Raw genomic sequence first — 22,228 nt, 5'->3', positions numbered from 1 at the left:
CATCATATTACCCAGAAAGTTTTTGAAACAGACCCAACAGCATCTGGATTGCTGAGGCTTTCCTGCTCCCTTTTGTGAGAGACAGGACACCCACACCAATATGGAGGAAGAGGGATGAGCACTCTCACTGTTGACTTAGGTGACTATTCTCTTTCTTTCTGCTGACAGGTAAAAGAAGAGAAAGGTATGGGTGATCAAACACTGCAACTTGGATTTTGAATACACAAATTCATGCAACAGACAACTCTGTGCCAAAGGGGATTGAAGCCGTTTAATTCTTAATGAGCTTGTGAAGTAAAGGTTAAATCACAGAGTACCTAGTTCGAGAGACCCAAATGGACCATGACATTCTTGGAGAAAATTCTTGGCTACTCAAATGTTACAAAAACCTTTTCACATCTTTTTACAATTCCTCTACATGAAGCAAACCCAGGAGTAATTTCTTACTTCAGGGTCCAGTTTAAGATGGAGCCATTCATCCAGCTTCAGCAGTGCCAGATCAGCAGACGTCCTGTCCTCCATCTCACTGTCGCTGCTATCATTAGATACCCCTCCCCCTGAATTAAAGACAAAAGGTTCATCAGAATTTCCATATTTTTTCTACTATTATTTCTATACAAAAACCCGCATACTACTGTATTACCAGCAATATTTTTCCTTCTAAAATTGACTTTAAATGTAAACATTTGTAAAACTACCTCTTCTTTTCTGCAAATACACTGCAAAGTCTTTGCTCCAGATAGCAGCAATCAAGTAGCCAGACCTGCTGAAGGTCCTACTATGTAAAAACGTGGATTGATATGATGTGACCCAACTCATGTACCTTCACCAGTTTTCACAGGCCACTATACAACTTTTGCCTAAAGCTGTTGGCAAAATCACACATGCCTCTATTTCCTAGTAAAACAGCAGATTTAAAGACCCAGTAAGAAAAAAAAAATATGTATGGCTATTAATTAGGATTCTTTATTTTTCTTAAGTGCAATTCAGTCAGCATGAGTACTACTCTAAGGTTCACAGTTTAAAAGCAAGACAGGAAAGCTTTAGAAATAAGTTGGACTTTTAGTTTGATTCAAACTATGACAACTAGAAGCAGTTATTTTTGCTTCCATTCCAACAGGACTCAATTTAAATGAGAAAAAAAGAAGGAAATGTAAATATATTCTCTATTACTTACAGTTAATAGTACAGTTAACTGAAATTAAAAATTATCAGTAGAACATATCTTGAAAATGTATGTGTTAGCTAGAAGCAACATGACTTGTTTGCCATACTGATTGTTTCTAAATTATTCTGTTTGAATAATCTGGTTCAATGATTCAAATAAAGTAGTCTGCAGAAAGAGAACATGCATACTACACTTCTCAGTACCAATACTACAGTTCTCATTAGATATTGTGGCTGCATTCTTTCCTTACAAACTATACTGCAGTTTCTGAGACCCTATGACTGTGTAATTTATGGACTTGAATAGGTAAGGAATCCCAAAATGGAGAGATTTGTTACAGAACCAACAAACTCTTCCTGAATAGCTACAGGAATTATAACAGCGCTGTTTCCAGAATCAGCCAATATATGTATTAAATATTACTGAAAAATAAGCTCTGCATGTCACACGCTGATGTATACCAATGGAAACATGCCAAATCCAGACTCCAGTGTACCTTGAAAGGATGAAGATGCCTGCAAGGCATTACTTTGCAGTCTGGCTGGTCCACAGAAGAGGGCCACGGTGACAGGTGTCACAACAGAGCAGCACCTGATGTTTGCTGTCTTGTGAGCTCTCGTCATTTCATCATATATAAGCCAGTCTGTGGGGAGGGCCTGGATGGCTGCAGCTTGTCCATTTGCTGGGGCAATCTGTGGAAGAGCAGGTAAAACCAGGCTATTGTACCCTCTACCTGTAATTAATGTAAATTTGAACGTATTTCTCATTTTATCCGGGGACACTGTGGGTGCCTCAACCTGGCAGTGCCCAAGGCCAGGCTGGGTGGAGCTCTGAGCAACCTGGACTAGTGGAAGGTGTCCCTGCCCATGGCAGGGGCTGGAATGAGATAAGCTTTAAGGTCCCTTCCAACACAAACCATTCTATGATTCTGTATTTTGAGAATTAAATACATGTACAATTATATACATATAAAAATATACATGCATGTTGCTATCATGCTGGCATGGTAGTGTGGAGGAAGGTTTTAGAAAGGCCTTGGGAATCGTAAACAGAGGAAAAAGATACATTTATGTATGCCCCATTGTTTTAGAAAGGCCCTGGAAATGAGAAACTGAGGGAAAAGATACATTTATGTATGCTCCATTGTTTCAGGAAAGTCCTGCTTCAGCATTCCTCTCTAAACCCCCTTTCTCCCCACCCCTGAGCAGTTCCCATTGGACCTGGCCCCTGGGGCGGTTCTGATGTGCCTAAGATGAAAACTGTCTCTATTGTTTAGACCTTAACTCTTAATTCTGCTGTATAAAACTGTATCTGGGCAATAGCCCAGTGTCTTTGGTCCCTGCAACCGTTCAGGCAATACAACCTCTCTGGACAAGCATACCATTGGTCTCTCTTGGTCTCTTTATCTCGAATCCTAGCGGCGACTGAGGCAACGCTGCCGCTCGGACCGTGCTAACCCAGCCCTGCCTGGTGAGCCCAGGGCAGCGGGACCGCGGAAAACCCCGGCCCCGAGAGGGGACAGCTAGCCGGAGGGTCCCAGGGGGCCGGGGAGGGACGGGGGACAGCAGCGAGAACCCCCCGAAAGCCGCACATGCACATAAAAAAAGTGTGAGAATTCAACCAGATTCATCAATTATCCTACCATGGTAAAACAAAATATGTTGTTTTAAAAAGAAATGTTAAAAATGAGTTTCAGAGAAAAACTTGCTTTTAAGAATAGGGATCATTATATCTTTAAAACAATTTTATAGCAGGGCAGTTTTTTTGCCTTTTTGCCTTTTCCATCTAGAGAAAGGACTAACTGAAACGACAGAAAAATGAATCAACTCCAATTCTATCAGCTGGGTAGAACAGTATTTTCTAAAGCTGTAGTGTTAAATGCCTATACTGCTTTTGAAGTACTGACAAATAGGAAAAGACATTTCTAAAACACGTGACAGATTTTAGTGCCCTTTTTTTTGAACTATGAATTCAAAGTGTCTTTACCTTTTTATAGTGAGACTGACCAAGAACAGAGGTAGGATGAAATCGCACTTTCTTCTCCTTTGGTTCCGTCAACACCAGGCTGTCTCTGTCTACATGCACAAGATTGGGATACATCCCAGCCACTAAGGCACCTTTAATTACAGCCCAGTTCTCAGAGTTAGTATTAACATCTCTAATATCAGCTCCTCCTCTGGCTCTCACAAAACCTGACAAATGAAAGAGACAAAACAGTGCCATGTTACCTTGTGTTTGGCTCTCAAAAGGAGTCAGAAACAAAAGGTGAAATAAATGACTTCTTTGTTGCATTTTTCACCACTGCCAACCTTAACAGCACCAAGAAGAAACCATTACACTGAAATCCTTCCTGATAAGGGGTTTCATACTGACACAGAATACCACTATTTTCTACAATATAAAGACATTTCCTATGGGAATAATTCATTAAAACATGAAACGCAGTGGCATGTGGAGATGAAGGTGCTTTCAGTTTGATCAGCCACAATTCCTCATCTGCACCATACCCTGCATGAATGTGTGCATGACAGTGTATTTCAAATTAAGGAAAATTACACCAGTGAACATGATTTTTGTTACAATTTCTATATGCTTGACTTTAAACCAACGTTAAAATTGTTTCCAACTTCTCTACCTGAGGCTCTAAGCTGGCCAAGCACCTGTGTTCTCATTCCTGCAATGATTTCCATTGTGGCTCGGGACAGAAAGTTCTTTTCACAGAAGGCTCTCTCCCAGCCGTCACTGCGTGCCTTCTGCCATGCCTGAAAATGTTTTTACATTTGCCTATTAATTTGAAGGACTTAAACTAAAAACTGCAGGTGTTTTTTTAAAGATTACATTTATGTCAATAAAATGAATGCAAAACCCACTCTAAAAGTTAATGTATCAAACCAGATTATTTTTTCTGTTCAACAATTAGATTCTCTTTATGTGCTCACTCCAGTGATGATTATGTCAAATTAAAACAATAAATAAAGATCATTACATTAAGATCATGATTCAAAGTTCAGTGTAGTAGGATGCAAAGAGGCACATTGTTGAAACATTCAAAATTTTCTAGGGTTTGAAACAAAACATACTACAAAAAGGGTTCCCTCACAAATTTATGAGTCCAATACACAGGAAAGGCACTAGGCAAAAAGAAAGTCTTCTCTGAGGACTTAATCACAGTCCGCCACTCTACATCCAACTGGTACATCTGCATTTTGCTTGGGTGATGTGCTGTGATTAGTACTCTCTGAAATGAAAGACTACCTGGAAAGCCCTGAGCAGGGCCATGTGGTCACTGAATGTCCCGGCAGCAAAACGCTTCCTGCACAGCACGGCTGCACGCTTTTGGGAGGCCAGCGTGGGCAGCACAAAAGGGTCTTGGCAGGCAAGAGCACAGGCAATGGTCAGAACAGGATCCAGGCACTTCAGAACTACAGCATACAACACCATTTTACCGAGGTGTGGCTCTACAGGTAATTCAGTCAGCTGATAACCAAGCTCAGTGAGATCTTCCCAAGGGTCCAGGGCATCTATGGTCTGTTCATAAACAAACAAACAAACAAATAAAGGAGAGGAGGATGGGTACAGTGGACAAAATCAATTTACAGTGAAAGCAAAAAGGATGTGAATAATGGACTTTAACTAGACTTGTTTCCAAACACTGAAGAAGCAAGTCAGACTATTAACAGAGACAAGACTTTGAAGCACTCTCTTCCCTTGACATGGAAAAACACATCCCCACACACAAAATGAAAACAGACAACAAGCAAAACTTCAAAACATCCTTAAGTAATTAAAAACAGCTTCAGTACAAACTGAAGTCAGTAAACTGCTACACCACAAATTTGGGATCAAACACAATTACCATCTAAACCTATTCCTTTTCTGACCTTAAGCATATGCACAGCATTTCTCACAGTTACAGCAGGCGGAGGATCAGGAGCTTTCATAAGAAAGTCTACAATTGGACAATTAATTGGAGCCAGAATTTTTGTGTACAAACAGATCTCCTGCAAGGTAAAAGGCAGAACAAAAAAAGATTACCAAGATTTGGAAGCAGCCGCCAAACACATGATTTGTTGCAATTAGTAGTATGGTTTGAGGACATTGTATTTTTTAAAGTTATAGTTTCTAACTGAACATGCACCTGAAGCGGCAGTCTTAGAAGTTCTGGAGATTGAAATTCCAACATATTCTGAAATCGGAGCCTGCTGAAGAGATGAAAGCAGACCCCAGGCTGACAGCGCCCAGCCCTTGAAAATAAAATATGGGAAGTTGTGAAAATGAGGATTTCTTTCTAAAAACAAAACCAAAAGCCAACAAACAGACACAGAAACTCAGAATGGAAAAGAAGAGGCACTACCATGAAGAAAGTGTTGTTAGGTCACATGCAACATGAGAATTTCCTAATTATTAATTATTTTTGAGAGTGTGGCAATTTTTTACTGTAATTTTAACCCAACACTGAGAAATCTGGAGAAAGAAAAACAAGGCTTTTCTAATGTAAAGTGCTGTGGGTTTTTTGCTAACCTAAGACCAGTCCAAATCTCAATCATCCTTTGTTGTAAGGAACCAGTTGCAAACTTTCTTGCTTCCCCTCACATCCCCTAAACAGAAGTTATCCTTGGAGTAAAAGGTAGAATAAAGATGAAGTAACTTGTGAGTGAATGAGGGAGGAATGAGCAAATTCTCTCAGTCATATACATCTATGTGCATACATGCAGCTTAATGCCAATATGATTGATTAAACAGGCATTTGTTGCTACATAAACTTCTGAGCCCTCCCCCACAGTGCTGGGAAGAATATAATCATGGCCTGTTAAGTCATGGATAGCTTGGAGAAAGTGAAATAGGCAGTCCTCTGCCCATAGACATGATGTGAAAACATTGTGACTGCGGGTGCTACGTGGGAGAAAGAGGAAGGAGAACAAATTAATGGGGGGAAAACAACCCAGACCTTTGGGAAATGCCTGAGCATCACTTTTCTACAACTTGGGAGATTATTCCAAGGAAATACATGCTGACGCCTACTCGTCTGCAGAGAACCAGTGTTGGCCTCTATGCAACACAACACCGGAATAGGCCAGAAACAATTACTATGTTGTGTGGTTTATTCTAAACAGAAAGGACTGTGCATATCTGCAAAATGGGAACCACTATGAGGCATTTATTACCTGCCTTTTCTCTGGATAGCACTGGCTTTTGAAATCCACCCCATTTTTAGCACTGTAGCACAACTCAGTGCATCAAAAGACTTCTAGAAAAACAAAGAAAGGAATACAAACTGAAAACTCAATAGGGTACATGAAATACAAGTTACTAGTTAGTTAGATTACCAACAGGAGTTTTCTAAAAAGTATGAAATAGTAATATATACAGCAGCTTCTGAGACAAAGGTACCTTCTCAATTTCAAGTGAATTAATGAGGGTATCTCCTTTCTAGTATCTTAATGCTCCACAAGTTTTGAAATTCAAGATTTTCAAGGTTTTTTAGACGGATAGCTTACAGTATTTGTCTTAAAACAAATTCATGTTGAAGCCTTTCAGAAAGGACTGTTGCCTGACAGGCACTAGCTCTCAGCTAGTAAAAGCTTTTTCTCACTTTACTGTAAAGTAATAAAAAAAAAAAAAAGTTCTCCAAAATTTATACACTGTGTGTTTTAGAATCACACTAGGAAAATTTAAGGCAGTCCTACCTCTTTCACCTTGCCTGAGTCAATGACAAACACCACATCATTGACTGTTATGCTGGTTTCTGCAATATTAGTAGAAAGAATCTGCAAAGAAAAAACCCAAAACCACCAAAACTATAATAACTGCAAAAGCAATGGCAAAATAGGTTATTGTGGCATTGGAAAAAGTCCTCTAATACTTGCAATTTTGCGGATGCCAAAAGGTGGACTTTCAAGCACTTTCTTCTGGTCCAAAGTCTGCATACTTGAATGAAGCACGAAAACTTGGTATCTAATGCAAGACAAAAGGAACATTTTAAGGATCCTTAAAAGAAGCAATGAAAAGCCACAGTAACTAAAGGTTTTACCTGTGAGCATTATCAGAAAATCTCTTGTCATCCAAAACAATGCGGTCCCTCAGGCTCACTATCTCATCATGCCCAGGAAGAAATATTAAAATTGCTCCTAAAAAAGGAAGTGGGTTTGCAAAGTTAAACAGAAAATTCAAATACATGTCGAATAGCACTCAGAAGGTTTTAACATCTGTGGATTGCTGAAAAAAGAGCATAATTATCAGAAGTCAAATCCACAACCACTGGTTAGGTATTTACCTACCTGCATCAGAACTATGACAGATGCTGTGAAGTAAGTGCATTATCAGATCCAGATCCACTTTTTCATCATCAAAACTGTGATGGTAAGCTGTCAGTAGCTCTCTGTCCTCTGCACTAAGGTCACTAGCACTTTTTTGGACCAGGGAACTGGAACTTTCATCCATGTTTCCAAATCCAAATGAAGCGCTGTAACAGGAAAATACACCAGAATCAAGGCTGCCCCTTCGGGTTTGCATTGAGCCATCAACTCAAACTTAGATTGAGACCAACATGACTGTTGGTCTTGAATTCTGATGTTTAAGTGCTGCAGAAGGGAATCACCATACTATTACTGTTTACCAATTCCAATGTTAACCCAATGAAGGATGCCACTTTATTTATTAGTGTTAACTTTAGTTTTCTTCAACTTCATTGAAACACAACCATAAGCAAAGTATAAAGATACTTCTCGTTTATCTGTTCAAGTAAAAATATTTGAGAGATACGTCTTCTCCAAAAATTTCCCACTAGCAGAAACTACACTAAAAGAAATTATAGTAGAGATAATCTTTACAAAACACTACCACAAGTATGATAACTGTAAGTTAATCAGAGAATCATTCTTGAATGGCCTAGTGTACACATTACTTCTGCAAATTTTCTTTAATATGCCTATTACATATAAAAAATATAGATAAAAACACATTACAGATTTGTTTCCAAAATAAGCATGTGAAAAGAAAATGGTACATAGTATAGAATTAGCAAGTTGTGCAAGCATAAACAATATGCTATTGAGTACAAACTTTTTTGCTGTTTATTTTTTGAAATACTCCTATTCTTAAAAAAAGGTATTGCTATTAAGTCCAGATTTTAGAGCATGAAAAGCTAAAACCTGTTCTGATTAGAAGAACACAAATCTCAAATTTCCCATCACAACTCTATGTATATCATATACAACTCATTCTGCAAAACAGTTACAGCTTACCTGTAGGATTCCAACAGATGAACAACCTCTGTCTGTCCAAAGTGCCTAGCCCAGTCCACAGCCATCCTGAAATAGTTGCACAAGTATTTTTATTAGACTTTTCACTTCAAAAGATGCATATGAAGAGCACATCAGGAGAGGCAATTGACATCAGACTTTTGTACCCATTTCTGTATTGACATCAGTACTGTTATTGCTGGATCTGCAACTTCCCATTTGAAAGTGCTTGAATAGGTGTTAACAGCTGACTTTTAGGTGACTACAGTTCTTTACCACAATAGAATGTCAGTTTTACACAGGAGCAAACATGCTCAAGGAAGTGAGGAGGAAGAAGGTGCCATTCCTTTAAAAATGGTGCAGAGATCAGACCTGCCTGTTTGCAGTATCCTTGAAGTCATCTCAAAAAGTCACACCCCAGGCATAACATCTGGTTATTTCATGTCTTTCAGAAGCTGTCCTCACTATGCAGTTCACCCTTTTAACTTTAAATTGCATTTCTTCCCCAAGTTATTCAAATGTTAGTACCAAATATCAGACCCCTGGAATCCTAATTCTTATCATTCCATACTACAATTATTTACTGTACTTCCCTGTTTATATGAAGACATACTCCATGACCACAAAACCTGAGTTTCTACAGATCCACAAATATTTTTACATGCTACAATATATTTAGAAACATAACAGAAAGATCTTCTGATATGTGTAACTCCATGAAAATAGGAATTGCCAAATATTTTGGTTCAATTCAGTAGATTACAGTTGTTCTACTAACCAGTATCTTAAACAAGACCTACTGAAACAAAGTTTATAGCTCACAATCAAGACCATGTAATTAAGAATTCAATTTAGAATTTACAGAAAACAATGTGATTATCAGGAGTTAGAAATTGTTGAGGCTGTCAAAATCTATAGTTCTTACAGCAGTGTGATAAGCTAGCAAATTAATTTAGATGTTAAAGAATTTTCTTCCTCTCTCCTATATTGACAAATAAATCTATCTTTTGGTTTCTCTGTTTTTACCAGCCATTAGATGATTTGCAGTGGATACTTGCTCCCATGCTGATCAACTGTTCTACTTGACTCAAAAAGCCTCTCCCTGAAGAAATCATCAGAGCAGTCGCACCAGTTTCACTGTGCCTATAATCAACTGAGAAATAAAAAAAAAAAAAAATCCAGCAAACCCAGTAGAAATGTTATTTTTTCATCTAAATATAGTACAAATACTGCTTTCAAATTCCAGCCCAAAGAGAATTTGTTTCCTCACTTTATCTCTGAAGTTAGTTCATATGAATTCTACACTGTTTTAGAAACACACTTCTGTCAATACTTCAAAACAACAACTAACTAAACAACTCATTATTTCTGCTAGCCCTATCATTTTTTCAGTCAGCATCAGAATGCAAAGGTAACACCATTTGAAACTGGAGATAAAAGTAGCCATAAAAATCTAAGTACATCTGAGGTTGCTCTTTTCTTATGCAATAACACATGAAACTTACCACTGACATTTTCAGTTAAAATAAGATTTAACAGCTGAGCAAACGAATCAATATCTTTATGCAACCAGATGTCAGAAAGACAGGAATCCATTTCTTTTACTATCCACGGTTCAAGGCAATTCACATCTTTTTCAGTCTGAAGACAAAAAACAATATTGAAAGCTTCATCTTTTCCAAGAGTTGTCTTTATTCTCATACATTACCCACAAAGAATTGCAATGGTTATTTTTCCCAGCAGCCACAGAACCCAGCACTCAGGTATCAGTTCATGCATTGATTTTGTCATACGCAAGTACGAACACAATGGCAGTCGAGCCATTTGATCTGAGGAAAAGCTGTGTGCAACCACCCGAACTGAAGAGCACACTTCAGCTAGAGCCGTTCATCCTCATCAAGTAATCTTTAAAATATGTTAATGTCCTGAAAGACTCGACAGAATTTTAGAAAACAGATTTTAAATGGCTAGTAATACAACACAAATATAAACACCTGTAACATCTCTTCCGACTAAAGAAAAAACTTACCAGTTGATTAAATACTGTGTCACCGCCATCATCCAACTGTTTGTACTCCTCATTTGTCCTTGGAACCGATTTTTGTCTCCGAGATGTCCCTTTGTTAGTGTTATCTTGAGCTGAACACCACTCAGCAAGAGTGTTCTTCTGTTTCTCTTCTAGAATGTGAAGTATTCCCCAAGAAAGTTTTAGAGTCATATTTATTATCCATTGTTTTCTACTAAAAAAGTTAGTCACAGCAGGTTTTACCAAGTTTTACCCATTCAACATCTTTTTTTAGTCTAGAATGCTACTACCAGTCCAACAGAAATGACATGTTTAAGGGTACCCAAAGTGCACTGCACCAGGGCTATAAAAACGAGGTAAAACCCAACACTTTGGTGTTTAACCCCCCAAACCTCCATTATTCCAAACTACTGCATTCAAAGTATCTTCCTTAAGTAATCACCTTCCACACAATCTCAGGCCAGATCTTTTTCCACAAATGGAATTCTGAAGACAAGTGATACAGTCCCTGCATGTAACAACTTACTTTTCTACACCAGTGGAAGAAACATCAGCAAACACCAGTGTCCTAACTGAACTTTTCTGACCCCAGTGATCAGAGATGAGCACTGTGATCAATACCCAGTTAGGACTGGATATTGAATGTTATAGCTTTGGGGTTTGCATTTTTTACTTTTCCTTTAAATAATCACTGGGATCATTACTTTCAGTTGCCAGGAAAACTTCTGAAGCAGTATCTACTTAATCAACTTAAAACCAATGATGTTTAGCTCAAGAGTGTTAACACTTAAAAAAATACATCCATGCCTGAAGAAAGCAGTGAAAAATGTTACTGAAGGGAATACCTTGTCCATTTAGTGCAAGATGTACAAAATCATGCCTGCTTTAATAGCTGCACTTTAATTTGCACCCAAAGGTACAGAGCATCCTATGCTTCTTTAGCATTCATGTGGGCAGAGCCCCCAGTTATATATAACTCTACAGCATAATAATTAGAAAAAAGATGACATTCATCAACTGAGTGAAAACAGAATGCAACCACTGAATCAAAGTGATCTTTTTTCTTTAATTGCATAAACTATTTCCATAATGTAAATATTGACAGCTTAAAGATACTTGCTGTCATCTAAATCACACTCATTTAATCTCCTGACTCTGGAATTTCAACAGAAAATAATCCTGTTAATTGTTTGTTCAATCAATGATTCTCATTGCCAACCCTTAGAATTAACAAGTCCACTGACCTTGCTGCTTCTTTTCTTTGTACTTCACCATCTCTTTGTTTGTATACCCAGTGCTTCGTAAAATGTCCTCCAGAAACATCTCTTTAACTTCAAAAGGTCTCCCTTGGACTAAAATAGAAAAAATCCGTAAAAGATCATATATTCACCAGCTTCACTTACAGAATTAATTTTTTAAAAAACTACCTTCACTGGAGTTTATTTTTCTCGAAACTGTACAAAACAAAACATTTCCAAAATCAAATGCCACCTTGTTTCTCCTCAACCTCTTCAATTTTATGAAGTGTTCCAGCAGATGTTCGTAAGATTGACAATTATTAACTACAATTTTTTTTTAAACGAGAAAAAGAAAACAGCTGTTTTTGTTTAGGCTTACAAACAAGAACTTGCCATGTAAGTCTCCCATCTGGATTAAAAATGTAATTAAATAATAAGCAATTAATACAGCTTTTTGCAAGGTTCCACACAGAGACAGTAAATCTTTGTACTGAACTCCTTTCTTTTCATGAGAATCATGTGAGAAGGCAGCCTTATCTCCATGTCCTCTACTAATTCAGCAAAGCTGAGCTTTCTTTACTGAATACTTCTTGACAGATGAGACATCCCAGCGGCCTTTACCTTCTGATAATTTATCCTGATCTCTTTTTCAACAGGACTGTTTTCTAGACCTTATCTGTCGACATTGCAGGATGCTTTTTGCATGAAGATTAAAATCTCTACATTTTGATTTCTTGTTCCTTAACCTGACTCAGGAACACTCAGGATTTTCCTTCAGAAAGAACAATCCACAATTCACATACTTTTAGAAGCTGGTCACAGAGGAAGCCTTCCAACACTGATCACAAACTCTGTGTACTACAGCGATCCACAGCCACAAAATGTGGTTTCTGTGGTCAGGATTTTGTCAGCCGTATTGCTGAAGAAGACTCAAACCTTGTATATTAAATTAACAGACAAAGCCACTTCTTTTAATTCTTAAATTAACAAAAAAAAAAAAAAAAAAACAAAAAACCCCAAAACAACAACAACAAAAAAAAACGGGGAAAAAATATCTTTTGAATTGTTATTGGCCTGTTACATAACCAGCACAAACACTGTGGTAAACTGGAGAGATTGGGAGAGATTGCCAGCAGATTTTCCAACACAAATTGACCAATCTGAAAGAACAGGAAGCTGCAAAAAGACTAAACTGGAAAGTCATACAACAATCATAACTGAGGCACTCCCTTGCAAAAAAAATTCAAAGAACATGAAATCACGTGTAATTTCCAGATTCCTGTCTCCAACAAGCTGCAAACCTTATTCAACTGGGCAGAAATTCAAAACTGAGAACTAAACAATTCCATCTGCAAAAAAAGGAAGGAAAAAAAGGTTTCCTCCTCACAAACATTTGCTAAAATAAACCAGTAAGCAATCCCATTTCCTAAAACCATTGAGATTTTTTTTAAAAAGGCTGACATGCAGAGAGTCTACCTGATTGTCAGATAAAGCATTTCTCTTAAAAGCTACTTTTCAAAACACATTAAAGTTGGACATTACTGTTGAAAAAGTAAGAGGATTGCAAGGTGCCAGAGGAGGTCACCCATGCAGAAAACCTGCAAGCCAGGAGGGTGGGGCAAAAACCGCAAACCCACAAAAACCCGCAATCTCCCACGCATTTACATTTTGGCTTTACTAAAGATCAGTCAAATAAAATTAAACCAGCAAATAATGGTAACTTTTCTTTGCATTTGAATGTAGTCTAACTGCAGGTAACTGAGTCTGCAAACAAACTAAGCAAAACTGGATGTCTTTTCTGAATATTTACCTAGATGAACAACTACTAATTTTCCTTAAATCAGAGAATCATGTGATTCTTTTTTCATGTGAAATCCAATCTGCCTAAGCCTGTATTTCTGAACTGAACTGGTACAGTTATCTGTGTTTTATCCAGTAACCAGTGACAACCTTCACAAAGCCTGAAGAGTAAGATCCTACTGGAATGCACTGATATATATCACACTCATGTAGCTCCTAAGTCCTGTATCAGCATGAAGACAGAACTTCAATAACCTCTTCCTACTTCTTCAATTAAGAGTGGAGGGGGGCAGGATGTACCTGCATTTACAGAACTCCCAGTGACTCAAACACTTCACTTTGAATGAGGTGCAAACAGTCAAGAAACAAGAAACCTGCATACAGAAAGAACAAGGATTCCTGGAATTCTCAGTGTATTAATCATGTGCCTTTACTCAGAATAATTTGCTACAGTTTAGTAAGATCTGTGAGTCTCAGGGCAGGTATACTCAGACTTAAGAGTTAAGATCACGACTTACTATGTATTACTGGGCAGCTTCCAAAATACCTAATAAAGAGATTTGCATCTAGAGCAGCACTAGAGAGAATTAGTTTTAAATTATTCTGGTTTTGCAGCACATCTCTCAGTTTTATTAGCAAGAAGTCGCTGAACCTATCCCTCTCATGTACTTCATCCTGTAACAAAAGGGGAAAAAAAGAGATAAAAAACCATCACAGATTCACAACTTCTGACAAAAACAAACTTCTCTAAAAAAAAATACATGTTTTGGTGGCACATTACAGAGGCCTTAAAATGTGTGAGTCTAGTTTAAGTAATAGGTTTTTTTTAAAAAAACTATCCATAAAGAAACAAAAATGCCTCAAAAAGTTTTTGTCAGCGCTGAGTGCATTGCAATGCTGAAGCTGTAAGCACCTTAACTTTAGAGGCTAAAGTGAGTATCTGAAACCTCTCTGGTTTTGTATTTGAAGCCAAATTTCAAGAAAACACCACAAACTACAAATCTTATTTTAATAAATTCTCACTTCACCACTGATAAGCATTTAAAAAAATGTATGACACCACATAATCAGAAAAACAGACAAATTGCTTAGACAAGTCATACACAAAGCCTATAAGTTAAGGTACATAACTGATTAATCATCTTTTTCATTCTTCTGTTTTGATTTATATTATGAATGAAGGAAACAAGGACTCAAAATACAAAGTTTGTAGGCTGACATCAAGAATGTATAAATCATTCTCATGCTTTTTTAACTCTGATAAACAGGCAGGCACCTAAACTTACCTTTTCATCTTCAGTACTTAAGTCTTGCCAAAAACATTCTAGTTCCCTTTACTTATTCAGTTCCATCATAGGAATATTGACATAATCACAAATGAACAATCTGAATAGTTTGCTAGCAATTAGACTCCACATTATCTAGAAAACTCTGGGCAAACAAATGGACTGAAAACCTGTATTGCTAAAACAAATGGTAAGAGAAAATCTGACACAATCACATTGAACCACATCAAGGTAAGCCTCCCTAAGGATTTTCTGCTGACCATGGAAGTTCAGAAATATTTACACTTCTGTCCCTCTCCACTCCTCCTGATTCCACACTTAACCATTGGCATGAAAATAAGATATTTTTACAGGAAAAACGCAAACACACAGAAAAACACCAAACTGCACGAAACATGCATTCTACTCTGAGGACTCAGAAAGTCTTTGAAGTTGATTCAGATTCTACCAAACAAAAACACCTAAAGTGCTCAGCAAATTTCAGTAAAACAAATGAGGACCTCATTTTCCAAAGCAATACATATTGCTCCACCCCACATGAAAGACCACAGGATGCTCACCACAATAACATGGGTCACGGTGGAGAGAGTGCTGTCTCCTGCCATCAGCGTGCCAAGGAGCATGTCATTAGTGCAGAATGTTACCAGCGTCTTTGGAGAAACCCTATGGATCACATCACAGAGACAACTCAGGGGTTTGCAACATTTAAAGCTTTCCATGGATCAAAAATTAAAGCAGCTGCTGACCAGAAGAGAAATTACAGTTCTCTCCTCAAAAGATTCATGCACACCACTTGTTTTTAAACTATGCCTTTTCCCAGACATTTCCTAACAATTTGTAGTGCTTGCGCCTCAAAACTCTGGACAACGTATTAATTGAAAGAATAAGATTCAATATTAATAACTAAGGAAATAAAAGAAAACTGTGAAGAAAGCCTGCACGTCATTCATTTTACTAGAAAATTCCATGTGGAAAACCAGGTTCCAATTCCTCAGCCTGTGCTTGGATATAGCCTTTGTACTTGTCTACACGTGGTGGGATGAGCCTGTCTGGACGCCAAGTGCCTACCCAAGCCACTCTATCTGTCCTCTCCACGGGCAAGGGAGAAGAAACATAACAAAAAGACTCCCAGGCCCCAGAGAAAGATAAGGAGAATGTGGGTCTCTCCCACGGGAAAGTGGGCTCTCCACGAGCTTCTCCAATATGGGTCCTTCCCATGGGCTGCAGTTCTCCAGGAACTGCTGCAGCACAGGTCCTTTTCCACAGGGTGCAGTGCTTCAGGAACAGTTTGCTCCAGTGTGGGACCCCACAGGGTCACAATCCTGACAGCAAACCTGCTTCTGTGTGGCTCCCTCCCCGGGGCCGCAGCTTCTGCCAGGAGCCTGTTTCAGCACAGACTTCCCAGAGGATCACAGTCTCCTCTAAGCATCTACCTGCTCCAACACAGAATCCTTCACAGGAGGATCCCTGCTGCACCACAGACCTCCACGGCCTGCTGGGCCACAGCTGCCTCACCATGGGCTGCACCATGGGCTGCTCTGGCACCTGGAGAATCTCCTCCCCTCCTGCACTGACCTTCCTGTGTGCAGAGCTGCTTCTCTCACATGCTTTCACCACTCTTCATGAACTGCTGCCTCTGTTGTGCAGGTTTTCCTCCCCCATTCCCCACTGTCCCAGAGGCACTATCACCATCACAGATAGGCTCAGCCTTGGCCAGAGGCAGGTCTGTCTTGGCTGGCACCGGCTCTGTCACACACGGGAGAGGCTTCTGGCACGTCCTCACAGAAGCCTCCCCACAGCTCCCAAAGCCTTGCCTTGAAGACACAATTCATTACAGCTAAATCACAGAGGCATCTGCTTGATCCTCTGGTTTTTCAGGAGGTGAAAATACTGAAATGTTACAATTCCATACCTGGGGCACAGTTAGCTGTCCCAATAAAAACAGCAATTCTCACTACTCCCTCTGCTACTGCCATCCTAAAAGAGCTGAAAAGTTCCTCTGTACTGTACTCTACAGCTTTTCTCTGGAAGACAGTTGAGAAAACCTTAAAAATTATGTTTCTGTCTTACTAGAAACACCTCTCAACATCTCCACTCCAAATTTCTTTTGTCCACAGTTCAAAATATTGTTATCTCCCCCTTTCAGTGTTTCCCTGGAGTAATTGTATTGATTTTTCTCAAGCTGGATTTTCTGCACTGCTCCCAGTAATTCTACCATTTTCACCTGACTTTGCTCTTCTTCTGCCAGCATAGTACTTCCATATATTAATCATTCGGCTTATTTGTGACACATCTTCACCAGCTCTTCTAATCTCTTAATATCCTTGTGAGCTTTCATACACATATTTGAATTCTTATTGTGGCTTCATTGTTCAAGTGCATTCATTTTCACCAGCTATGTGTTATCTTTGTTCACTCAAGCAACACAACCTTTAGCCATCTTCTGGTCACTCATATCTCAACTGCTGGCCTTTCCCTGAAATGTCATTTCGCTACACGGTGCAAAGATGTAAAAACCCCAAACAATCCATTCATGCTCTGCTTTACAGACAAATTCATCAAGTGATACTGAAACCTCTATTTTTACATCACTTCATGTTTTAAACACAGCAGCTGAAGAAGAATACATTTAATCCAGGCTAGACTGATAAATAATGCTCAGCTTCATCAGTCACATTCCAATTTTTCTGTTTTCCCTTTTATGGCTCCTATCAACTCTCACTACATAACATTTGTTACAGCATGCTGGTTTTCACACCTACCTTCTAAGCTTGCAGACCTTTTGAATCCACACATGTTAAAAGCAGAGAAGAGGGGGAAAAAAAGAAGAAAGTGTAGACTTGATCTGAAAATCAGACAAGGATTTCCATGCAGAAGAAATCAACAGAAAATACCTGAGATTCAGTTCTGTAAGACAGCCTTCTACATGAAACTGCAAAACACAGGAAGAAAGCCATCCTTTTCACTCTTACGTATTCCTTACCTGCAGTAACGTATCCCATCTGTGAGGCTGCAGCACAAACATACTGCAGTTTCAATGTACACAAGATTCACAAGACCAACACAAGATCAACCGACACTTAGAAGTACCATTGGTACCTGCTCTCTAACCGGATCTGGTAACCAATTGTCTGGCCAATCTTCTCTCTTCTTTCTGCTGCCACTCTTTCAGCCACTGCAACAGCTGCTAAACGTCTTGGCTGAGTACAAAACACACGACAGGGAGTTCCATTCTTGTAGCAGTCATCAAGGATAAATTGAGGGATCTGTAAAGAAGTGGTTCAAATTTGCTATTTGAGAAAGTCACAGCTTTGTTAGCACAGGGAAACCATTAACTGCATATCAATATTGCACACTGCAAAAGACTTTTCATTACAATTATCACAGCAAGCATATCTGAATCAGCAGAAAGTGAATTTCTAAGTATAACCTATTTAGGTTTTTTTTAAAGAAAAACCTTACAGTGCCTCCCTCCTGCTTCAGAGAAATCTAAAAAAAAAACAAAGCCCTGCAGATAATCTCACATTTTAACACAAAAAATAGATTACTCTGGATACTAAGAACAGAACTAGCCTTAGAAGAAAAAGGGTTATACAAACATCACAGCCACTTTCCCTTCAATATTTTGTATTATTTTAATGAAAAAATGGTATCTACCAGAAAATTGTAAGGAATCATTTTTGCTTCTAGTACCTATCTAGAGGCTTAGTGTTTCAAAAGCAAGAAAATAAATTGGAACAACATTTTCAATCATACAGGAAAAGGAAAGCCTTGAAATAGCATCAAAGTACCCCATATCACAAATTTTACACAACTGGCATTAGTTTAGAATAAATACTGTTATAGTTTTTATATCATTGAAGCAACATACCTGCGTCGTTTTTCCTGATCCAGTCTCTCCTATAATCAGAACGATTTTATTGTCCTTTATGGTTTGGACAATTTCTTCCTGTTTTTCAAGAACTGGTAGTGACTGCCTGAAGGAATCAAACTCTGATTCCCCTCTTTTCCCTGGGACCTGGGGGATACCATCATTAAGTCGACCACTTGTCTTGTTTACTTCTTTCTTTTCTGTGAAGACAAGTTAAAAGGTCATTTATGCAGACACAGAGGAAGGTCACAAAAACACTGCTCAAAAATTACTTAAAAATGTACTTAAAAATTAACATTGATGGCTTTTTATGCATCCCTGTGGGTAAAGTGACAAACCCATCACACATTTAGACGTCATATTTATAGCATGTCCTGCAGTGCTTGCAATAGGTATTTTTCAAAACAGTTATTACTTTCATAGGTATTTTGAAGAAAACCAGACTCTTCCAGATCATTGCTCCAAGTCAAAAAAGCCTACAAAGAGCAAAAGGAGAAACAAACTAAACCAGAGAATATCAGCCTGGCGTATTTTGGTGGCCTTTGTATCTGCGCCCACATTTCACACCTGCAGTTCCCCCTAGAAATACACACTGACAGAGTTAAACCTTTAAGCTATTCCACACGTTTGCCTGAAATCATACCAATGCAAGCATGCTGTATCAAGAGCCCTGGCCCCCACGCAGCAGTGCGATGTGTTAGAAAGCAGTGCATAAGTAGCCAAAAAACAGGCACATCTTCTGAGGGAGCTACTTCACATCCATCATTGCAAGTGCTACTCTATATTTCGTTGAGAATTATTCTCTGGCAGAATGAAAAGTTTGCTGTAAACTCAGTTATACATATGTAATGCCATTAACAGATTCACATACTAAATTTCAAGCTCTGTTGTACCAAGACAAACGACTAAGAGATCAGGAGAACTAAAAATACATTCTTGAGATGCAGAGAAAGGCAAATATTAGACTGTTCATTAACTTATCCCTTACATTCCTAAGACATTGCATTTCAGTACTTTTATTACAGCTTCCCTCTGGTTCATATAACAATCCTATTAAACAACTAAAACAATTGGAAATAACAGCAAAGAAAGCACGTCAAGAAGAGACACCACGTATCAAAACCATGCAATTAAACAAGGCATACTGGTACAAATGTTTTCTGTTCACTACACCCATCTCTGCACACAGAAACACAGTGCAACTCTTCCACTTGTAGCTGCTAAAGCAATAATTTAGATGAAAACCTTGCTTTTAAAAAGAACCCCAGCATTTCGACAGAAGTTTGTCTTTCTGTGAACTCTTCCATATTCAAGAAATCAAGAAGTCTGGACAGTAGTCTCTTAAGGACCAAATCTATTTTGTAGAGATGAAGAAGTAAAAACTGAAATTTTTGATTTATCAAGGACATTAATTTCTATAAGCAGAACAGACAACCTCATTTTCTAATATAGGCGTTCTTATGGCATCACAGTAACACTGACTCTTCAACCCCACCTCATAGTTACTTCTGTGAAGCCACATTTCAAAATGTGCTTCCAAAAAGATTTGGCTGGACTGGCTCAAAGATTCTAAATTAACACAACACAAGGTGGACATCTCAATGTGCATGATATGACTTCCCAAGTTCCTCACAGCACCAGTTATAAAAGACCTTAAAAGTAAGGAAAATTAATGCATTTGTTTGAAGGTGTCTGTTAGGACACCAGAGGGGACAGAGCAGGAAGAGGTTTGTTTTGTCACTGGGTTGCAGGTGGTTTTGAGTGGTGTCGATGGACAAGTCCAAATGAGAACACATGCTGAACGTACCAGATTCAACAGCACAGGCACTTCCTCGCTCTGTCCTTGGCAGGAGCTCCGCGCGTTCCTTATTTGTGACGGGAAAGCGCTGAATTAGGCTCCGAACGGCGTGTTTCGTACAGAGAGCCAAGTCACAAGTCATGACTGCGTGTGCCTCTGACACATCCTTCTTCCTTACAGTCAGGTATCGATTGGCTCCTTTTCTGTCAGGGGGAGGGAAAACTTATTTTAGGAAAAAGGAACCTACTCTAGGTTAACTTTTATCTGTCAGGGTATGAGATGCTAAGCAAAATCTTTGGAAAAAAAACAGAAATCACAGTGAGAACCTTTTTTAATGGAGCCATTAAATCCACAGAGTATAAAATCATGCTGTCCCAAAATGCATGTCACAAGCTTTTCCAAGCATGCATACAGCAATGAACAAAGATGCTCATATCTGTAGCTACTTTTACACTTTTTTCTCTAATACTATTCCTTGCAGCAAGTTGAGGATGTTGAAAACATCAATCAGGTTATCATTAGTCTTGAAATTCTATCATCTGCACCAAAGAACTGAAAACTGTACCCCGACTCACCCTTTGCTTTTAGATACCAGTCCAAGAGACTGACAGAGCCGGTGAACAAATGCTCTTTCAGTACTAGTGAAGCTAGAAGGAAATTCCATCTCTAGAATGATAAATAATAATGAAAAGACAGTAACAATGCAACAGGCAGTAATCTTGACAACTCAATGTTACAGAACCACAGAATTGTTAGGATTGGAAGGGAGACCACCCAGTGCAACCCCCCTGCAGGGTCACCTGGAGCAGGTGACACAGGAACACATCTAGGGTTTGGGATGTGTCCAGAGGGGGAAACTCAACGCTTTCCCTGGGCAGCAGTTTCAGTGCTCTGCCACGCAAAGGAAAGAAGTTCTCCCTCAAGTTCAGGTGGAACTTCTTCTCTTTGAATTTATGGCCATTGCTCCTTGTCCTGTCACCAAAAAGCCTGCACCGCCTTCCTGGGACTCATCTCGGAGATATTCATATGCATTAGTGAGATCCCCTCTCAGTCTCCTCTGGGCCAAACAGGACCAACTCCCACAGCTCTCCTGATGAGAGACCTCCATCTCAGTGGTCTCTGCCGGACCCGCTCTATCAGCTCCCTGTCTCCGTGCTGGGGAGCCCAGAGATGGACACAGCACCCCAGCCGTGCCTCACCAGGGCCGGGCAGAGGGGCAGGATCCCCTCCCTGACCCGCTGCCAGCGCCCTCCCCACACCCGCAGCTGCCCCGGGCCGGGCCGTGCCGCGCACCCGCCTCGTCCCCGCTCCGGAACCGCTCCAGGGCCAGCTGCGCCGCTATTGCCACCACCTCGTCCACGCCGGCGGCCCCGAGGGGCTCGGCCCGGGCGCGCACCGCGGCGGCGGCAGCCCCGTCCCCCGCAGCCCCGCCGGGCTGCCGCCGCGGGACCCGCCCGTGTCGCGACATGGCCCCGACACGGCCCCGCGCGGCCCCGCACGGCCCCGACACCGCCCGGACCCGGGGCCGCAGCCGCTCGGCCCGAGGGCGCCGCCGGGGCGGGGCGGGGCCGGCTGGAGCCGCCCGCAGCCGAGCCGGCCCCGGCGGGAGGAAATTGGCGCTGGTCCCGCCGCTCGGGGGGCACGGCTGCCCGAGGAGCGCGCTGCGCGTGTGGCTGCGGGCAGAACGCGGCCCTGCTCCCTGTCCCGTCATGAATTACCTGCTTTCATGGCATGGTGTGAAACGGAGCTGTGGCGAGGGTCATCTCGGGCCTCAGCCTCCTCACTCGGTAAAGTGTTGCT

General features: G+C 40.0%; 2 protein-coding genes across 2 annotated transcripts; both read right to left on the bottom strand.

Annotated features, from left to right (window-relative positions):
* Positions 1 to 414: 414 nt before the first annotated feature.
* Positions 415 to 10,467, bottom strand: LOC146763641 (3'-5' RNA helicase YTHDC2-like). Its single transcript, XM_085567967.1, has 12 exons — positions 10,439 to 10,467; positions 8,413 to 8,478; positions 7,447 to 7,631; positions 7,200 to 7,296; positions 7,036 to 7,123; positions 6,856 to 6,936; positions 5,025 to 5,169; positions 4,424 to 4,590; positions 3,804 to 3,930; positions 3,155 to 3,360; positions 1,698 to 1,860; positions 415 to 557 (listed from the first exon to the last, which is right to left on the bottom strand). The coding sequence occupies exons 1-12, from the start codon at positions 10,465 to 10,467 to the stop codon at positions 415 to 417; spliced, it is 1,497 nt and encodes a 498-aa protein (XP_085424093.1).
* Positions 7,761 to 21,939, bottom strand: LOC144248266 (3'-5' RNA helicase YTHDC2-like). Its single transcript, XM_085567907.1, has 6 exons — positions 21,004 to 21,939; positions 20,438 to 20,631; positions 18,631 to 18,830; positions 17,859 to 18,025; positions 15,320 to 15,422; positions 7,761 to 14,148 (listed from the first exon to the last, which is right to left on the bottom strand). Exons 1-6 carry the CDS (start codon positions 21,090 to 21,092, stop codon positions 13,981 to 13,983), a joined length of 921 nt encoding a protein of 306 aa, XP_085424033.1. The 5' UTR covers positions 21,093 to 21,939; the 3' UTR covers positions 7,761 to 13,980.
* Between the last annotated feature and the right edge of the window lie 289 nt (positions 21,940 to 22,228).

Source organism: Lonchura striata, chromosome Z (genome assembly GCF_050655825.1).
Source record: "Lonchura striata isolate lonStrDom1 chromosome Z, ASM5065582v1, whole genome shotgun sequence".
NCBI classification, from domain to species: domain Eukaryota; kingdom Metazoa; phylum Chordata; class Aves; order Passeriformes; family Estrildidae; genus Lonchura; species Lonchura striata.
Note: the sequence above shows the minus strand (reverse complement) of the source record. Positions and strands in the feature narration are given on the sequence as shown.

Coding starts and splice junctions, on each gene's coding strand:
- LOC146763641 (XM_085567967.1), bottom strand. CDS start 10,467: ATGGCGGTGACACAGTATTTAATCAACTG. Junction 4,591..5,024: donor AAAAGGAATAGGTTTAGATG/GTAATTGTGTTT, acceptor TGTATGCTGTAG/TTCTGAAGTGCCTGGATCCT. Junction 3,931..4,423: donor CCCTGCTCAGGGCTTTCCAG/GTAGTCTTTCAT, acceptor AAACATTTTCAG/GCATGGCAGAAGGCACGCAG.
- LOC144248266 (XM_085567907.1), bottom strand. CDS start 21,092: ATGGAATTTCCTTCTAGCTTCACTAGTACTGAAAGAGCATTTGTTCAC. Junction 15,423..17,858: donor CAGATCCGGTTAGAGAGCAG/GTACCAATGGTA, acceptor TGTGATCCATAG/GGTTTCTCCAAAGACGCTGG. Junction 14,149..15,319: donor CCGTGACCCATGTTATTGTG/GTGAGCATCCTG, acceptor CTTTTGTTACAG/GATGAAGTACATGAGAGGGA.